Genomic DNA, 20,506 nt, shown 5'->3' with positions numbered 1-20,506 from the left:
TTGAGAAGTAAATAATCAGAAAAATATTTCTAATGGTTGCAAAATGCCAAGTATTGAAGATTTAAACCAGTCTCTATGAGCTGGCAGGATATCTCTGAAGGGGACTATTTATCCTGACAGAAGTTTCTTGCAAATGCTCCTAAACCACCACTGCCAGAGTCAACCCATGTTGTTTTCTTAAGCTGACCACTGGCCTGATTGATTTTTAGCTATGAAACAACAGAAAATAAGATTATGTCAGAAATGAATCCATGATCTATAACTGTGATCACAACTAATGTGACAGACGTGATGTACAATGGCAACTGAGAAAGCAAAACCATTTTTATGAAAAATAGAACATGCTAACCAAGAAATGACTCAGTCTTTGCAGGATTTCTATAACAATATTTTTTACATTCTGCATGTACCCACTTACACCCATATATAACGCAAGCAGCTTGAGATGTCTAAACTTGTCTCACAATCTCAGGCCAAAAGGAAACCACTCATCAAAGGAAAAATGGTAAACATGACATACGCACTGTTGAAAGGTATTGTGGCATGCCCTCACAGAAAAGTCTTTTGATATCTGGACAGCAAGCACAAAGTGGATGGATAGATTTCTCTACATTGACATGGTAATAGTGTGACCTCTCGCTGTAGTCCCAAAAGACTGCCCCACCTGAGGGTGAGAGTTTTTTGCTAAGGAGCCCGGGCAGTACCCACTGTAATCCATGATGTGTTTGATCATCCTATACCCAGGCCAAGCCTGAATGTGCTGAATAGCATCAGCTATTCAACTCACAGGTATCAGCCCCCTTCATTTGGGCTGGACCAGCTTTAGCCTAATGACCCAGGGAGCTGTTTGTATCCAATTTCTAGTGCTTTGAAACAAAGCCCTCTCCTTGCTCATCTGCCTCAGGAGCATTGGTTCCCCACACTACCCCACTGCTATCTCAGCAGTGCTGCACACTGCTTTGGTGCTCTCAAGAGCACCCTGATAACAAGCTGATTTGCACATTATAGCTGGTGGCCCCTCCTTTTGATGGCCAGCAGCGTTCTGCATTTTCTGACTAATCCCAGTGACCTTCCCGCTGCCAGGCTGTAGCTCTGGAGACACTGGTGGACAGAGACTGTGCACCAGCTGGGAACCTGTGGACCTATGTGGGATATTTTCACAGCAAGGAGCCATGGAGGCTGCCAGCTCCCTGCACTGGAGGAGAGCTCAGCATTGATGGCCATCACCCACATGTGGATGGAGCACCTGTAGATCCCCACCATCCACAGCGTGGTGAAAACACCCTAACCTTTCAGCAGCAGTGGGGGCCTAGATAAATGCCAAAGGACAGAAGCACGGCAGCAGGTCAAATGGAGAAAATATATCCTGTTTATTGCCACAGATCAGTAACATCAAGGCAGCTTGGTTGAAGTTCAGCTCTTCACTCTAGACTTCACCGGTGCTGTTGTGCTTGCTCTCATCTTATCTGTAAATGTGTTAAACAGATTTTCTATCTCCCTTTGCGGCTTTGACACTTGTAAAACGGTTGAGTTTTTTTTCCTGTGCTCAGGTTTGCCCTGGAGCTATGGTTTCCAAACACAGCTCTGGAAGCTAATGATGATTAGTTTGAAGATCTGGGTCTCCCTGCCTCAGCCATCCTGGCTGGTGTCACCTAGCTCTGTTGTAGCTGAGAAAACCCTGTATGTAGCAAGCTATTTCATAGCTGGGCAAGAATCTGTCCTTTTCTAGGCTTAGGGTGGGAGTTTTAGCAGCCATTTAACTCTGCTTTTGAGGAATCGGAGATCTCTTACTTTGGTGGGAAAAAGCTCTAAAATTGTTTTCACGGTCACAGCAATTTTTAAGATAATTTATACTGTCACACATATATTGCTATGGAACAGTAATTACTACTTGATACAAAGCAAAAAGATAGAACAAATACAGAAAAAGATTTAATTTTTTTCTGTCTTCTTACTCCTGACATCCAGTGATATCTCTTCCCTCAGTGTATTTGTGAACTCTTATTATTGTACTGACTGCTTACCAGCTCAGTAGACAGAGTCCAGAAGCCTGCTGAATTAGGTAAGTGTATGGTTATTTTTAACTGAGTTGAACATTACACATTTGTATGGCATGTTGCGCAACAGATATACACTGGTATCATGACATTCTGTCCAGACACTTGTCCTAAATTTCAATCTAAATTTAACCTGATAGATGTAGAGCATAATAATTAAATGTCAGCCCTGCAAAACAAACCTATTGCATTATGATTTAAACTTAAAGGAGGCATAAACCTCTGGTCCTCTCTTATTCATGCTCAAAGCAGTCAGTGCCGAACAACAAAGCTTTCTCAGTGACAGTATAAATAATGGTTCCTTTGATTAGGGCTTCAGATACTGTATTTATTACATATAATTTGACAGCACAGCAGAAACAACATTGGGCAAATAGAGTTGATAGTTCAGTGTCCTTTAGCACAGTCCATTCTGGTTCTTTCACTGCTCTTGTCTGCACAGCAGCTGATGATATCCCAGGCCTGGCCAGCTCATTTGCAGGAAGAGGCCAGCATGGCATGGCAGGAGTCAGCATGGACCACTGCTTGTCCCCTTGCTTTGAGTTTCTGAGCCCCGTCCAGCAAATCCACATCCAGTTGCGGTGGGCAGAAGCCACTTTCAGCATTCATCCCATGCCAGGCTGGAGCCTGTGTCTCAGGAATCAAAACCAACCACTTGTCCCTGTGTATGTGCACAGGAAGGTCCTGCTCTGCCTTGCCACTCTGGTAGCACCTACTAGCATTAGTTCAACTCCAAGTATAGAAGTATGTAGAAAGTCATAATTCCTTGAACTTCATTGTGCTTCAATTAATGGCCACTTCACAAGCTGCTGAATTTTGGCAGGGGCATCTTTTGTTTTTTGAGGCTTGTTTATCTGTGGCAATAGTAAAGCAAAACAGATCACTATCTAGAAAGCAATGCAACAGATCTTACTGCAAACAACAGGCCCAATAGTTAGAAACAACTCAGTCTTAAAGGAATTTGAGGGTACCAGAGAAATGCATCAAAAGAGATTTTGTTCAAAAACTAGCCTAAGGGATTTAATGGAGAGGTAAACACCCCTTGTATGTTTCCAAAGACTGCTTTAATAAAAATGTGGAAAGGTTGTTTTCCATCAGAACTGATTTTACTTTTCTATCATTGTTGTTTTGGAGTTGCTGTATTTCCCAGGACCTTTGCTGTTCACAGAAGCTTGTGTCTCCTGTTGCTATTCTCATCCTCATGGTCCCCTGCAAAAGCCTTGGAGCAACCAAGGGCCGTATCAGGTTCTCTGAATTTTGTGGATTTTGTAAAGGTCAAGAAAAAGACAAATCTTTCATTAGAATTCTTACTAACATACATTATAACATAAGATAAATGATATTTGCACTGCAAAATGTAGCTAAATGATAATGTTTAAGCTTCTCCTCTTTCTCCAAAGAATGTGCATTTGTTTGTACAGTCTTTGGGTTGTATTCACTTCATATTAGCATTTCATGTTCTCTTTGACTGATTCCTTTTTCAGTTTGAGTCAGTGGATGTGACCTTATGATGAGATTTGCAGAAAGGCAGTGACTGCAGTAGCTGTGCCCTCTTCCAAAGCTCACTCTAAGGGCAGGTCTGGGTTGAGTCGTCAGATACCTGAAATGGGGCTTAGGATCTGGATACTGTGTGATCGCCTTTGTGCTCATGTCGTATTTCCAAAGGAGAGAGGACTCCATTTTGATTGTATCTGAAAGATAAATGTTATCTGCGAGGAGCCAATGTGCAGAGGTGGAAGTCATACACTGAGCTGCAGTCCACCCTGATTCAGGATGTGAGTCAGCAGCCATTAGTGGGATGAATTCCTCCTGAAAAGGGAATTATGTTCTTAGTAGAGACATTTCAAAACACCTACATATTTCCAGCACTGAACTACTTGGGCAGCAGAGTCAGCAAGAAATAATGTATATTGTATTCCTTACTCCTGGACACGTGTGACATCCTGCATCTTCTCCCATACGAGTGCCTCTGGCTCCTTGCCTCTCTCAGAGTACTGTGGTCAAAGTAATCATTAGTTCTTGCAAAGGAAATCAAAACCATCTTCTCCTGTTGGAGTTTCTATCTTCTTATTTGAACGTGGGTTGTGTAGCAGGAGGCACAGGAGAGTTGCTTTTGGTTCTGGTGTTTGTGTTTAATCTTGGGAGCGTCTGATGGAAGCAGAATATGATGGCAGAAGTACAGAGATGTGTGCCATAGGTCTGTGCTCTTAGTAAAATATGCCACAAAACATCTTGCTGTCTTTCTGCAATAAAGAAGTTCAGACAACATACAACTAACAACATAAGAGTTCCAGGTAATTGGTGCACAAAGCAGTACGCTGTTCTGTGGCAGAGTATCATGAGGATTTTCTGTCCAGGGACTGTTACTGTCAGAATTAATCAGTATTTTCTTCCTTTCAGAACAGCCATGCTTGAGCCAAGTGTTTGGATTCAGTAGAGTTAGTTATCACTGACAGTTATATAGGCTATGGACAAAAAATACAGTTTGTGCTAATGGTCATTCTCACCTGCATTTCATCATGTGAGGGCATATTGATGGCAGCTTGACATAGAATGAGTCTGTAACAAGCTCATCAGTCTGCCAGGTGCACAAATGAATTTCTTTTTTTCACCAGTCTCAGTTGCCTGATTCAGTTGTGCATCTTAGTAGAGCTGAGGGGCCTCTTAATTCAACTAATGGAGGTAGAGACTGAAAAAATCCAAAAATGAAGGAAATGTTAAATGTTATTTCCTAACATGGCTTCTGCTGGCTATTTGGGGGAAACACGAAGAATAAAGTGAATCTTGCTGTTCATTTCACCATTTGTTGTTTTCACATTTGTCCTTCTTTGTCTTCTCTCATATTCAAATATCTTTCACCATGACCTGTTTGTGAGACCCTAGCTGACTCCCCACCAGCATGAGTTGGCTGTTTCCATAATTTTCTATTTAAAGAGAAAGCAAACAGATCTAATATGCAGTGTCTGAGTTTGAAATCTGTCTAGAAAACGATATAAATTTGTGTATTTATTTTTGCAGGTGACATTTTATTATCTCTTAGAAAGTCCTGGGGTTAAGCTGAAAATGCAGATCTATAACATGCCCCAGGGGAAATATTAGCAAATCTGAAGCAATGCTAATAAATCATGATGATTGTTATTTTTATGCTTTGAATGTGTTGTAATAAAGACACAACACTGTTTTATTGGGAAAAAAAAATCAATTCCCAAATGTATGATTTCATTCCTGTATAGTAATTTTTCTGTACTTCAAAATTCTATGAGGTCTTCCTTTGAGTATTTCACTGATACTAATTAAATAAGGTCTTATTCGGCAACGTCTATCCAAGTAGTATTATTGGCTTCCGTCTGCAAGGAATGTTGGACTCTTCTCAGAAGTTAATGCATTTGATTATTTCCACTTCATTACTGCACAAAATGAGACACAGAGGAGTTAAATGATTGACTTAAGACAAAAGGGAGAGTTAGTGGTATCTGGAAACAGATCTTCTGGAGTCCTGTGCTTTTACTGGAAAATGGTAAACAGCATTCATAGGGCCCCAAATATGTCAGAGGTGCACAGTGCTTTGCAAGGAAACCCAGGAATGTGGGAGGGAAGGGAGTTGCAGTGTGCTTGGTGTGAATGGCATGGGGAATCACCTGCAGCGTTTACAGCCATGGGACCTTAACTCTCATATTTTTTTTCTAATCAAATGGTTCATCCTGGCAGACATAGACTCCCTTGCATGAATCTGCATCACAGTTTTGGCATTTTTCCTTGAGTTCAGTGGGACATCAAGCATGCCATGAGGATGCCAAGGGTGTGGATCCAATGAGAGTCTGACAAAAGGCAAGCAAAAGAGTTAAATGTGGGAATATTCACTCCTGGTTTTAAGCCAAGCCTGGTTACAGTCTTAAAGTAATATCAGGCGAAAAAAGTGCTGGGTGCTGGTTGAAAGTCAGAGATGGTTGGCTGACATCATCAAGGGCGTAAGAGTTTCACACCCTCTTGGTGACGACATCCAGGGGTTCTTTGCCTGCTGCAGTAACAGCTCAATGTCCTTAACTTTAGATAAAAAAACATCCCTAGCATTAGTTATGAGGAGCAGATGGTTTCGTAGGCAGCACGGAAAGGGGACGAGTCACGTACTGGCCATCCTGTCATGCCAAAGTAAGTTGGATCAAGGACCAAGCATGGAGAGGGAATGACACTGGTACTGAAAGACCCTACAAGCAAAGCAGGTGAGTTGGAAGGGATCATGTATTAGTGGATGCTATAGTCTTGATAAATTGGTTCCCTTCAAGATTGGTCTTGCTAAGCCTTAGGAGTGTTTATGCACTGAAAGTGTGAGTACAGCTAGCCTGAGGCTTGATGAGGTACTTGGAAAGGAAACCAGACCCATTGCAGTCTAAGACTTATTATCTTTATGTGCTATGTTTTGCCACAGGAATCAGTGAAGCAGGAGCTGAGGGAAAAAACAGGCATCATTTTGGTACTATATTACAGTTTTTCTTCATTCATTATAATAGCTAGCAGATACATAGAAACTTTCCTAAAGTGAGTATTATGCCCGCGCTCCAGCTAATCCAAGTGTCAGTTCTCCTGTATGTGCCGTTTTCTTATAGCTCATCCCTAGATGAATGCTATCTCTTCCTTGGCCAGCTTGCCCTCTGCTAGATGTGGGGAATATGGCTACCATTTCACATTTATGGCCTCAAGGAGTCTGAGAGAGGGTCTGTCATTCATATTTATGTGGTATAAAAGCACTAGTAAACCCTTACAAATACTACTTGGAACAGGTTTACAGCTGCTTTTGTCATCTTTTAGAATCCTTAAGTCTCAAACTTGCAGACTCAAAAATATACAAACCACTCTCTAAAACACCAGTAAATACCCATGTAAGGTTTGGCTGTCTTGTTTAACAATCAGCAGCTAAAAGAAAAGTAAATGGAGCCCCCTTCTCCCCAAGTAAGTAAAACTCTCCAGGACAACTCAAAATCATATGGCATTTTTTTTTTTTTCTTTCTTTAGGTTCCAGAAACATGTCCATATATGGTCTACGTGTCAGGAACAATAAATAATGATGTAATAGAAAGGTCAGCTTTGTGTCACTTAGCTACAGGATGCTTGATGAAGTAAAGTTCTTCAGATAATGCAACAAAGAAGAACTTTAGGATAGGTAAAAGTTTCTGTCATGCATCTTCAAGCAGGAAATCTGAGATTCAGAACAACTTACATTTTGGCTTGTATTCACTGATCATGGGGTGATCCAGAAATAAACTTCAGGCTTCAAAGCAAGACTGTTTCAAAGCTGTCCTGCAGTTGATTGAAACACCCAGGCAAAGCAGGGAGATGAAGACCAGGAAGGATATTCTGAATTAAGACTTAATCAAGAAGATAACCCATTTCAACAGTATTATTACCCTTTTATTTCAGAACAAAAAGGTAATGCAAATATGCATGTTTTGAACTTGTTTAGCATTTTCAATCTGTCAGTTTGCTATTTCTATGTAAATATTTATTTGCATAGCAGTTTGTAACCTAACACCTTAACACCATGCACCCATCTTGGGAGGTTTTGTGGCTTGCCTTTGGTTTGGGTTTGGGATTTTTTATTTTTGTTTTTCAAAATGAGCCATGAAACATTCACTGGTTTTAAGCAGAACTGTAGCTCTGTCATTTCCTTCTTCTAATTTCACTTGCAGGTGATGCTTATATCTTTGTCCCTAGAATAGCCTGCTCACAAATCATTGCTGTAGTTACAACATGCTAAGGTACATCTTAGTGTGCAAAGCACAGTGTGAAGGGAAAACGTAACATCAGCAAATGATTTCTTTTGTTTACAAATTTCCAGTTGGAAAGGCATGAAGCTAATATTGCACTGATTGCTATGTGCACTAGTGCTTTCTGAGAAACAATAAAAGCTTGCAGGTATATGCGTTTCCAGAAAAGAATTCATGCAGAATCATGACTTGATGGCATCATAATATATGTCAAACTGATAGGTGACCTGTTTTGACAGCTGGGGCTAGACAAGGGAATTTGTTTGCTTGGAGGATTCCTCTGGGAAGCTTGGTTTTGCTCCTTCAGTACTGGGCTAGAATTTGAGCAGCTTGCATAAGCTGTCATTACAAAGTATGTTTGCCTGTTGCCGCAGCCAGACAGCAAGAGGTGTCATTCTTCTGATGCCTCAGCTCTGGCAGATCTGATCGGCATGGAAATCTCTGTTTTTAAAAAATCATTTGCTTCCCAGTAGCAGTTATGCAACACAATATCCCTGGAGAATTGCAAAGATTTATCTGGAAACCAACCTAAAATACAGCAAAAATGTGAGTCCTTTAAGTGCTGTAAATTGGTCTGGTTTCCGTTGCCAGCAGAAGATCTGGCCTGAAAGGTGTCACTGTAAGAGCTGAAGTGGAGGCTTGGTTTAATGTGAAGGCTTCCAGCCATGTTTACCTTTCGTCTGTGCATGCTCCTGCTGCTTTCCAAAGTAAAGGCAAACACATAGAAAAGCAAGCACGTATCTGCAGAAGCTGGGGCTCAGGCATTCTTTGCAAAAGACAAACCGAGTAAGCTGCTCCTCTTCTCTCGTGCAGTCTTCAAATACTTGGTTTTGGTTTTAGAAATGTGGTTTGTCGCACCCTGAGCCATAAATACTGAGGTCCTGTATTGAGTTACAAGCTGACTAGGGTAAACCCAGTGCAAAGGCAGGCAAAGTCTCTGTCCCTGCTCCCTCAATGACCTTGTCACTCACCTGCCACCCTCCTCTGACAGCAATAAGTAATTCTGCGAATTCTGCTGCCTTGGTTTTATTGAAGGAGCACAGGCAGCCTTGATAAGCTTTTCTTTAAGGAAGTGCTATCAATGGGGATCAGTTGTTTCAGATGCTAATGGCACTGAATAGTTCAGTTCTGCATGTTCAAAGCCTGCTGTTAATCCTTGTTGTTTATGTTGCATCAGGGATCAGAGGCCCATTCTCCTAAACACTGTATGTTGACAGAGCTTGTAGTCCAAATATAATAGCAATCTACTTGTGTTTGTCTGTGGCTTTTGCCATAGTGCGAGTTGTTACTAGTAGTCACCCTGGTGAGTGGTACCTTTGGTTTCAGAGATCATGCTTTGGTTTCAGAGGTACATGCTCTGCCCTGCTCAGTTAACACAGGGCAGAGCATTGCAGCCTGTCACTGGAACAAGTATTTCATTTTTAACCCTATCTTCTGGTGACTGTATGCTGCCAAGTTTCCCCTTATGACACAGGTCTGGTTTCTACATCTAAATAAACAAACTCTGACAGAAATCAGGATGACAAAATTAAGATCAGGCCCTATGTGGAAATTATGGTAAATTTAGATCCAGAAGATCCTGTCAGACTGAGCTATTACATGGCAGCACAGGCAGCAGTATCCTAAGACATGTATCTGACAAGAGAGATCACTGGTGAAGTGATGCAGAACTGAAGTCAAAGCAATCTCTAAGGAATAATCCCCACAGCTTTAAAAATCAGGTTCTCTTACAGCAGATGGGATGCTGTGTGCTACATGTGTGTGATTCTTGGGCTGCCACAGAAATGCAGGGGACAGCCAAACACTAAAACCTCCCTCAAAAGCCCGAAGTTAAGGGTGAACAGTAATCCCAGCATTTAACTCATAAATCTGGTTCCAGAACTCTAAACCTATAGTAAGCAGGCTTAGAGTAAGCAAATAGATTCAAGGTGCATTTAGAAAGACCACTTTGGCCAGATATGACTTATCCAAACTGGTTCAACCATTCCTAGCAATAAAGAGTGATTTTTTTTCCACAACTTCATTACAGAAGGTGGAAAATATCTAACTTATAGCACATTAGTCTAGTGGGCTTTTATAAAGTCATGGGTGGCAGTTCACCACCGGCCTCAAATGGAGTAACCTTAGCCCTGCTGTATCAGCTGAGCTAGGGTAGGTCTGGACAGCTGCAGGAGTGCCAGGGGATGCCACCAAGCTTAGCCGCAGTGAAAGAAGATTGAACTGAATGAGGCTGTGTTGCATCAGCCTCTGACTGAGAGCATGTGCTCGGCCTGTCACCACAGCTCTGCTGGCTCACCGTGGCTTGCTACAGAAATAACTCCAACCTCAGCCCTGTGGCTCTGCAGCTTCAAACAGCATCTCCAGGTGGAAGGAAAGGGTGATGGCTCTGCTCTGCTCTGCTCCGCTGGGACCATCGCACAAGGGAGCCAAACTCAGGCACGCCACACAGGTCTGGCTGAGGAATAGGGTGAAGGAATGGCTTCAAACCCAACTAGAACAGTCTCTGCAAGGGTAGTCAAGGCTGTCCCTGGCTGTCAGGGTGGGCTCAAAAGCTCCTGCAGCCCCAGGATGTGACTCTTACACATTCGCTGGGGCTGTGCCAGTTAGATGAGCAGAACTGAGAGCTTTCTCTATCCTAGGCCCTTCAAATTTTCTCCCTGCAGGATGATTCAGTGGTGAGAGCTGCAGCCAGCACTGTTGTTTCTGCACTCTGTGGGACTCCTGTCAAAATATTTAGCTTAGCAAAAATCACCAACATGCAGGGGAGCTTCTCCCTTTTCTCTCTGAGTGGGTAGGACCCACTTAACCCGTACAAAGATAAGAGGGTGAAACACAAGTGACCCTCATACTCAAAAACTTCCTTTTCCCTCCATATACCTTAACAAGGTTTGACACAAAAGGAGGAGGGAGGGAAAGATGTCCAGAAATGGCCTTTATACCCAGTTTCATTGGGGATTTGGTGATGCAGCTAACCACTTATCTCCTCTGTGCCAGACTGTGGAGTTGTGCTGGCAGTGGTCTCAGGCCTGACCGCACAGAAAGGAAGTCTGACACCAGCTCAGAAGCACAGTGAGGCTGGACCCGCTGCCTGCTCTGTGCCATTGGGATGCCAGGAGTGGGTCTGGGGAGGATCAAGAGTAGGGATCTGTGTCCCAGGGTGCAAAGGTACAGGTTGCCCTCTGAGAGGAGCAGTCTCAGCTCCACTCTTGTCTCCTCCAAAGAGTCACTGTGCATCACCTCCATTAGGAGCTTATGATCACATCCTGCCCTTTCCACTGATTGCTTAGTTTAGTGTCTGAGTCACCACTGGGGCCAGGTCCCTACACTGAGGCTGGGTGCTACAGACAAGCTCTTTGACTCCCACCAGTGGATTTCACACATCCACAGCATACCACCTTCTAAGTGAGTACCTAGACTGACAGACATTGTGCTGCCCAGCATGCCAGAGTTGAGCAAGCCAAGCAGCAGCAGGAGCTACTGGGACAACAAAGATGTGTCAAGGCTCTTGGCCAGCCACTGGCTGGAGCACAGCCAAGGACAGGTACCAAAGCAGCTGGGGTGTGGTGCAGGCAGCGGCTCTATGCAGGAGGTATCAGTAGTTTGGTGCCTGGGCTTGGCTGCCTGGGACAGCAAGGGTCATAGCAGAGCTGAGGCACACCAGCTCTTACTGGAGACGGGAGCCAGCAGCAGCCAGGAAAGACCTGACTGAAATAAAAGAAAAATCAACAAAATCGTGTTGCATTATTTACAGCAATGGAAGGTTTTATTTTGACAGTTTCCATGGCTGTAAAATACAACCCTTGTTAAAAGTCATAATGTCAATCTGAAATCTGCTGGGCTTCTCTACCCTTTTTCCATTTCTGGGGAGTGCTTGGAGCACTGAGGTGGCTGTTGATGTGGGAGATTTTTGAAGGGGAAAGCTTAAATCCAAGATCTTAAGTTACTTATGGCTTGATTCAAACTCTTTCAATTCCTTAAAACTGTATTAGTTCCTTCTTTTATTACTTTTTTAATTATAATTAAAGAAACAAACACAAGTGTCTTGACACACATAGATACTGCCATTTGGGGAAGTGCCACTTCCTCCAGGTCAGGATGTGCACTCAGCAGCAAGGTCTGCTAGAGCAGGGTGATTTCCTGTGTGAGACTTGTGGCAGACTGGACCCTGCTGCCGTCGAAGTGGGTGAGAGTCCCTGGGAAGCCAGGCTGCCCTGGGTTCTGGGTGAGCCGGGTCAGAGCCCAGCCTGCTGCAGAGAGCCCCTGCACAGCGAAAGGGAATAAGTGCTGGTGTGGTGGGAGGCAGGTGCCGAGCAGCGGCAGGCTGCGTGGCTCTGCCTTCCTCACACATGTGGCTCTGCCTGTCCATGGATGTGCAGGGGCAGGGACTGACAGCTCCGGGGAGGGCAGGCAGCTTTGTCAGCAGCCCCACTGGCGCCCCTCTCCTCTCTGCACCTGGGGAGATACCTCCCCAGTCCCCTTCTGTTGGCTGCCTGTCCTCACCTGTCCTGTCCATATCCTCCTGCACAGCTTGTACTCATTGTTCTCCCGTTTACACATTTCTCATGCAGTGCTCATAAAAAGCAAACCTACTCCTTCCTGGCTGTCATCCTTTAACAGAGGCAAGCTTTTCCATCTCCTACCATGAAATAAGACTTTGGCTCTTGAACTGTGGTGACCAGAGTGCTCTCTAGCATCCAAATGAGATCCTGCTACAGCACCATCCAATTCACACCATTAATACCTCCTTATTACTGCTGGAAATACTGCAGTAGTTTGGGTTGCCTTTGCTTTTTTTGACTCCATGTTGTGGTGATGGTTCACAGTCATTCTGTAACTGCTGAGTGTGCCTTGATAATTCCCCCTTCTCTCATTTCCAGCTCTCAACCACCAGTTTTTAGAAGAGAGTCTGACTATTAAATCTTAGGATCATGACCTTGAACACTGTCCTGTGAAAAACAAAAAATCAGAAGTGAAACTGATCAGTGTGATGTTGCTCTCCTAGCTGAGTGAAACAGTCACTTCAAAGCATAGATTTGCATGTTGCTGGAGAGATCTCCAGATAAGGTGGAAAAAATTACTCTGTTAAGTCTTTTTGCACTTCATGGAGAACCTGCTCTTGCAGAAAACCAGCAGACACACAAACCTCTTCCCTTAATTTTCTACAATTAAAACAAGAAATAAGGAAAATAAAACACACAAAATCCACAAAAAAAAAAAAAATCAAAGCAAACAAAACAACAAAAGAGATGTCTATTTGCATTTGCCTAAATAAAATAATTTCAAAGCTGTATGTCTTAAATCTGATGGGGATTTCCTTTACCTGTTTTTCTCTTTGGCCATCGTAACCCGAATAAGCAAGTAAAAACCTGTCTTGCTGGCAGCAGCTCCTTTCCCTTTTTTAAGCTGAACCAGTTACTTTTATGTGATAGAAAGGAGTTAGTTCATTAAGTTTTACAGTTAAGTGCAGATTTTAGCTGACAGTGTTCTTTCCCTGGTGAAGGATTTCTGATTTTCTGGTCAGTCTAATCAAGAGGTGGAGCTGAACAAAAGCACAATATAGTTGAGTTCCTTACATTTTCCAGATTTTGATGATCATCATTTCCTTTTACAGGTAAGCAAAATAAATAAAAAATGGCTGCAATGGCAGCAAACACTCAAAGACAAACTATAGGCTGTGAGGAATACAGTCTGTACAGCAGCCTGAGCGAAGACGAGCTCATAAAGATGGCCATCCAGCAGAGCCTGGGAGAGGACCCAGTGTGTCAGCCAGACGTCCATCAGAAGTCGATGGTGGCACGTCCCGGTGAGGCAGCTGCCCCCAGCCACTCCAGCTGCCACAACCCAAACTACCACATTTACCCTTGGCAAAGGTGAGTGAGCGCCTGCCCGAGCTGTGCCATCCCAGCAAACACCCTGCTCAGCAAGGGAAAACAGCTCCCCCTGTCAAAACACGTGCTTTCTAATTAGCTTTACTGAGCGGCTGCTCTGCGAGTCTGTCATTAGTTTTAAAGCCAGACTTTGCTATAAATACGATGAGGTTAACAGTTTATGACCTCACAGCAAACGAGAATTTGCTTGATGTTGTCTGTTTTAAGCAACAAATAAAACAAGAAAAGGGACACTGCTACAGGCTTCCCTGAAAGACAGACAGCCCTGCTGAAGCCAGTGACTCCTTTCCCCCACGGACACACTGTACACCGAGCTTAGGTTTTGCCAGAGAGGGGGCACAGGACCTGTTACGGGAAATCACAGGAGAGAGTCCAAAACCAGGTATATAAACCCGTGTGAGCTGGTACCTTCTAGACACTGCAGTCTTTAAAGGATGTAGTTCTTTTAGATCAGAGCCTGACCTCGAGCACACCACTCTCAGCCAAGGGCTGCTCCAAACACCGAAGTGTTGAGGCATCCCCCTCCCCTGTGATGCTGGGCTGTGGGTTGCAGAGCCCTGCTGACAGTTTCAAACTCAGACATTGTTCTCCTTTCATTTTTTAAAGGGCATATTTCTCAAAGGGGGAGGGAAGAGGTTATAAAGTCACTCCAAAACCAAGGCAAAATGTATTTTTAAACCAATTTTTTAGAATAAGCTGGGGGTAACTGAAGTTTTGTTTGTCCTTTCACATAACTCCATCAACCACTGTTGCCTCAGTCATTACCACCTGTGATTGTTTGGTTTCCAAGGCTGGGAAACAGGACAATTAGATGAGTAGTACATGTGTTTCATAGCTGCAGAATCAGGGTGTTGTACAACAGGCAGTCCTGCTCCCACCAAAGGTCATGGCTTCTCTACGCTGTTACCATTCACTTGTGCTGTCAGCTTTCCCACAGGGACCTGATGCAGACGAAATAAGGGCTTCCCTGGCTGTTTGGTCCTGTCCTCCTTGGGGGTCCTCTGACACCTGCTATTCTGGCAAAGGGCAGCATCTGCTTTTGCCTCAGCCCAGCAGCATTTGACCTCTGGCTGGAGGGAAAACCTCTGCAGCTTGTAACTCCATATCTGTAGCGGTTTTGAACTCTTCTGCCACCTAGGAATGCCAAGCTAGAAACAGATGTCACCCGGGGACCCTGGGTCCTCCTCCACCCCCACCTCCAACCTCCTTGTGTGGCACTTCAGAGGTGATGAATGTCACCTCACCTCGCCTCATGCCTGCTTCCTGTGCAGTGGTTGTAGGGTTAACCTCACTGTTGTCTTATATGGTCATTTGAATCCCCTGACTCTTCCTCAGAGGGCCAAAAATAAACTCAAGCTGAGAGAGCAGCTGAATCCAGTGCAGAGCAAGCTGTGTCCATCTGCTTTTGCTCAAAGCCCTGACCAGCCAGCTTTCTCACTTTGTCTCTGTGGATGTGTGTCTCTGTTTCTGCCTCAACATGACCTGTTTCTCCTATTCAGAGTATTTCTCTTTATTTCATTCATGTCATCACCACTCCAGACTGGCAGCCCAGCCGAGGGGCCGTGCTCAGCCATCCAGCTCAGGGGCAGCCTGGGGAATCAGGCGAAGGTACGACAGCAGCCTCTTCAGCACATCCCAGCCTGTGTAAGTGCCTCCCGCTCCCTCTCCTGCCTTCCCCTGTGGTCAAAACAAGCCTTGCTGCCCACTCTCCCCCTTAGATCTTCTGGGTGGTGATAGTGTTTGGTGGGGGGAAATAGAGGTGCCTTTCTTCTGGCCTCCCAGCTGCCATGGATCATGCCCAGGCTGTTACTGGTGATCCACATCAAACCTCCCTCGTTGTTGTCTCCCTATTCATCCCTCTCTCTCTCTCCAGTGCACATGTCCTTGGGACTCTGGGTCACTTGGTAGCTCTGAGGTGACAGGGACAACAGGGAAGAGATGCCTGTGCTGTTTATTTATATAGGCTATCTCCCATATCAACACAGTAGATGAGGCAGGCAGGTGCTGATAGCTACTACATTATTGTAAAGGTCACAGTACAAATATGGGGAAAGAGTGCGGGAACCCAAGATTTTATTGCAGTAGATAAACAGGGTGAGAAATTCTAGTCTTTTGAAGCAAATATTTCATAAATGCAATGCCTGTTCCCAGCAATACCTGCACTGTCCTGCCACCCTGAGGAGGGCTAGTAGAGGGGTGTACTACATCTTACCTACCCAAGGAGGAAACCAGTGTGACTGATTTCAGTCCTTCTGGCCAAGTTTTTCTGTTGGTGGAGACCATAGATAATCTTACGTGAACACAGACATTGATGAGGAAAGCAGACAGGCAAGGGGGTGGCCCACGCTCTGCCCCAGTGCCTGTGTGTAATGGAAAAGTTTGGACCATGATGAATTTATTACAATTCTCTGCAGGGCAGAGTAGATGCATGCACCTGCCTTTAGCAGAGAGGAAAGTGTTGTAGGCAGCACTTCTTTGAGTCCTGCAGAAAACTCTTCCCTACCCAGTTCAAATGTACTTTGTTTTATCCATCTTACAAGTCCCTCCCTGGATGCATGGTTGCAGTTAACTACCTCTCCACCACTCTTCTTCCTTTCATCCCTCACCTATCTCTAAAGTACCCCCACCTCAGCCTGCACTGCGGCTGATCCAGGCTCTGTCCCTGACTCTTCACTGACCTTCCCCTCCCTGACATTGAAAAAACCTCATTCTGCTGGAACATGAAGCCTCCCTCATCCCTGTCACCTGCCAGCTCCCCTTGACCATACTGAAATCACATCTTCTTATGAAGTGTTCTGCACATCTTGCATGCTTCTACTGCTCTGCCTGCAAAGACCAGAGTTTAGGCTCTTTTTTCTGCCTCATAGCTCAGTAGAGTTCAAGCCACAAGAAGGCTTGTGTAAGGCTGGTAAGCTGGCCCTCCTCTTCTGCCAGGTGAAATCAAACTGTGGCTGGGAGGCCACAGGAAAGCATGGTGGCACGACTGTGTTTATAGCCCTGGTCTCAGAGCCAGACAGGGATGATAGGTGGCTTCACCTGGGGAGATGATGTTCCTTCATGCTGCCTGCATCTCATCAGGCTGCTAGGAAAAGAAGGAGCTTGCTTGAGCTTGCTTAACCTTTCTGTGGTCCACAGAACATATTCCTCAGCATTCTGAACTGACCACACCGTGCATCTCACCTACAATGCGTATTTACTATCTTGGCTACTGGCCTTTGAAATGTAGTAATTCTTTTGAGTCACCTCTAAGATTAAGATTTCATCTGAACTCCAGGCTTCCTCTATAGTTTTAATACTCTTTTTTTTCTATATCTGATGAAATCTGAGTGGCAGAATGTGTTGGTTTTACAACAGCCAACTATGAACCAGGCAGAAAACAAGGATTTCACATAGAGATTCATTAAACTTTCTGTACTGATGTGGAATTTTCTTGGCTAAGGCATCTATAGCCTGGTCCAGCAAACCCCCTCATCTTAGCCAGGAATTATTTAAGGTCAAGGAGCCTGGCAGAAGCTTGCTTCATTCAACATCCAAGGGCTTAAGCAGATAGTAACTGATTATTCACACATTTTTAACCCTACCACACCTCTGAGGTACTCTGCTTTCACTGAGCTCTCAGCTAAGGTGATTCACCTTGCACTTGCTGTGTCTCAGCCCCACATACAGACTCCTGCCATGGCCCATCTGGCATGCAGTAACTCTTTAAGTGCTGGTAACTATTATGTGCCCAAATCCTGAGGTCTCTGTGCTGCCCTGCATGTGTAACATGAACCTTTGCACAGAACAGCAGATGGCTTCAGCAGTCTTGTGCCAGAGGCTTTTGAAAACGAAGCTTCGGCACCTCTGCCTCCTCTTGCAGCCAAACATGCCAATTGTTGCTGCTGACTTCAACAAAATGCTCAATTTTGCAAAATTGTATAAAAATCTGTTATTTAAATAAAACTAGCAATTTTAAGTTTAGTCCCCAGGGCACTCTAAATAGTATGGAGATACAGCAGCATCCCTGGGACCTCTGCCTGGCTGCTATCAGAAGGTCAGTTGATTCCTCCTGGGTGGGCTGTGGACAGGAAGGCAGTTGCTTGCTCTAGCTATCTCCTCAGGCAAAATACCTGCCTTTGTGTCCCACAGCAATCCCCATTCCAGTGCTGCTATTTTTGTGAATTTGCTGTCTTGAGATCACTGCTTCCAGCTATAGATATGGAGCAAGTGGCACCATGTACTTTTTCACCTGGGAAACGGTGTCTTTCTCATTCCTTGGCACACATGTTGTGCTCACCTGTTCCGCTCCAGGCCCCAAGTTTATCCTCAGAGAAGCAGTTTGGTGACTGCTTTCAGTGCTAATATCAGTTTGTGGCACAGATTGGGTTCCACTGGGCAAGCTGAAATGAGAGATGTCTGTGTGAGTTTCAGGCTGTTGGTCTCTCCAGCCCCTGCAATGAAATCCAGTGCTGCTCCTGTAACTTCCACTAAGTGTAGAGGCTGTGTCAATGATCTGCTTTTTGAAGACTCCTGTGCTGAGCTGCCCACATTTTTCTATCATCTCTGATTTTACTGTTGTGACATTTTAGACCTTCTTTCACAGAGTTCCTGACTGTTCCCATTGTCACTGCCCTGCATGACCTTCATCACATGCTGTATTCCTACCCAGGCAATGCCAATCTGAGATACACAACTCCCCCCTCATTCACTCCACCTTCAAGGCTGCATGATTTTATCTTTAGAGTTAGTTCAAACCACAAACTCTCCAGTGTTTTCAACATCTTATTCTTCTCTGAAAAGACAGCTCACATTAAGTTTCTACAAGACCCCATTAGAACTTAAAAATATGCTTCTTCCTTGTGGTGTTTGCAGTCCTGAAGCTTAGCTGTTTGGTGCCTCAGAATAAGGAAGCAGTGGCTGCCTTCTCCCAGTACAGCTCAGCAGGAGCACCAGCAGATGCTAGTCCTGGAAGGCACAGCTGCCACCCTGAGCAGAGCTACTATCTGCCACTGCCATGGGCAAGGATCCTGCCTGCATCGGCTGCAGGGTACCAGTTCCCTCCCTCTGCTATGCTGCTGGTGGTCTCAGTCAGGGTTCAAACAGGAAGGCAGGTCCTGCTGCAGTCACTGCTGATCAGAGGTATGGTGACTGTCAGGCAGCAGCTTTCACTGTTGTTGTGTAGAAGGAGTGGTGTGCCCATGTCAGCCCTGCTCTGCAATTGCTCTTAGACAGCTTGGAGAAATGGGTTGCTGCCCAGACTGTGCAGAATGTATGCTTGGCAAAGGGAATGCTTGTCAGAGCAAAGCTCACTTGTAGCTGCTCACTGTGTCTCACTTCTGGGTGGCATGGAACATGCTTCATGCTTTTTTATAGATTTTCATGAGACTTTTCTTGAAAGTTTCAGAATTAGGTAGCATCAAAAAAAAAAGAGGACTTTGATGCTATTTGTATTTTCTCTGGTAAACACAGAAATACTGTTTTAACACTTTTCAGTGATTCTACACATTTCAATGACTTTCTGCTCAGAAGAGGTTTCAAAGTATTCCCTCCCTCCCTAATATTTTTTCATTCCTTTTATTCCTTGCACCTAGAAGTTGCTTGGCCCTCTGGGGCCTGACAAGGGTTTGCTGGGTTCAAATAGTCTGGAACATGAACCACTGCACAGCTTGGCACCAGGTCCCATTGCAGTTCCAGAGGCCCCTGACTGTTGTAGTTACTGGGGAAACTGCTAAGTTGGCTAAGAGGCTTACAAGAGTGGTCTTGTCAATAGAGCTAATGGGTCTTCTCCCAAACAGGCTCCTAAAAAGCAGATTTTCAGAAGTGTCCAACACATTTTTGAATGTCTATAATGTCTAAAGTGGTTATAATTTCTGAAAATTTGAGTACTCCATGCTGAAATAACAGCTGGCAATCTCTAGGACATGGTCATGAAGGGCAGCTCAGAATTTCATTTGGGTGGGTCTTTTTATTGTTTTAATCCTCCTTGGCAGAAGAAAGGAGAGCCCAGACCAACACCCAAATGTTCACAGAGTCTAACCAGTTCTCTCATAACTGGACTGGCTAACTTCCGAAAACAGGCTTGCATAAGAGAAATGGGAAGTATCTTCAAAATACAATAATAAGATTTATTGAGAACTTCTGCTTTAGGGCTTAGCCACATGCAAATCAAATTTAAAATTTTCTTCAGGGATGAACAGGGGCAGTTCTCTTCAAAGCTGATTTTATTTAAGAGATCTCATATGGGAACACCTTGCTACATGCAATCGCAAATGGCAGGGTGATGTAATTTTCATAGCCATGGACACGCATGGCAGTGTACAGAGCAACTGTAGAGCTAACAGCCCCCAACTCCAGATATTTAAAGTGTGTTTATGTCAGAGATTAGTCACACCTAAACTTCCCTTACACTCCAAGAGATCAGCACTTTCAGTGGTTCTTCTGAACTATTGTGAATGGCTAAATCAGAGAAGTCAAATTTACCTCTACAGTCACTCTAGGAAGACGCCTTAGGGCAACAAATACCTATTGTATATCCTGTAGATGTTCAGTGTTTGGGCCAAATGATACAGAGATGCTGCTGCCAAAAGCTTCTCAGTAACGATGAAGCAGTAATTGAGTTTTAATCTTGTTTTAAAGAGAACTTGACCCTGTAGTGGCAGCAATCAAGAATGGAGATGAAAAAGCGGTAAGAAACATGATGAAATCAGGAAAAAATCTTTCTGAACCTAATAAGGACGGCTGGATACCCCTCCACGAAGCTGCATACTATGGCCAAGTGGGTTGTCTGAGCCTGTTGCAAAAAGGTCAGTGAAGTTAAAAC

The 20,506-nt window shown here is 44.4% G+C and overlaps 1 protein-coding gene across 2 annotated transcripts in view; it reads left to right on the top strand.

Annotated features, from left to right (window-relative positions):
- The window catches only part of ASB2 (ankyrin repeat and SOCS box containing 2), a 42,202-nt gene that overhangs the window by 5,543 nt on the left and 16,153 nt on the right, over positions 1-20,506 (top strand). Inside the window, exons 1-4 of one of the 2 annotated variants that reach the window (XM_057413427.1) lie at positions 7,053-7,481; positions 13,431-13,689; positions 15,247-15,351; positions 20,323-20,489. In XM_057413427.1, the coding sequence (XP_057269410.1) occupies positions 13,451-13,689; positions 15,247-15,351; positions 20,323-20,489 (511 nt within the window). In that variant the 5' untranslated portion in view covers positions 7,053-7,481; positions 13,431-13,450. Of the gene's footprint in view, positions 1-7,052; positions 7,482-13,430; positions 13,690-15,246; positions 15,352-20,322; positions 20,490-20,506 lie in introns of those variants that run through there. The other variant, XM_057413428.1, reaches the window with a different exon arrangement.

This window comes from Pezoporus wallicus, unplaced genomic scaffold, assembly GCF_028554395.1.
Source record: "Pezoporus wallicus isolate ANWC-B61680 ecotype Strahan unplaced genomic scaffold, APGP_CSIRO_Pwel_v1 contig_3017, whole genome shotgun sequence".
In the NCBI taxonomy this organism is placed as follows: domain Eukaryota; kingdom Metazoa; phylum Chordata; class Aves; order Psittaciformes; family Psittacidae; genus Pezoporus; species Pezoporus wallicus.
This window is presented reverse-complemented; position numbering and strand designations above follow the sequence as displayed.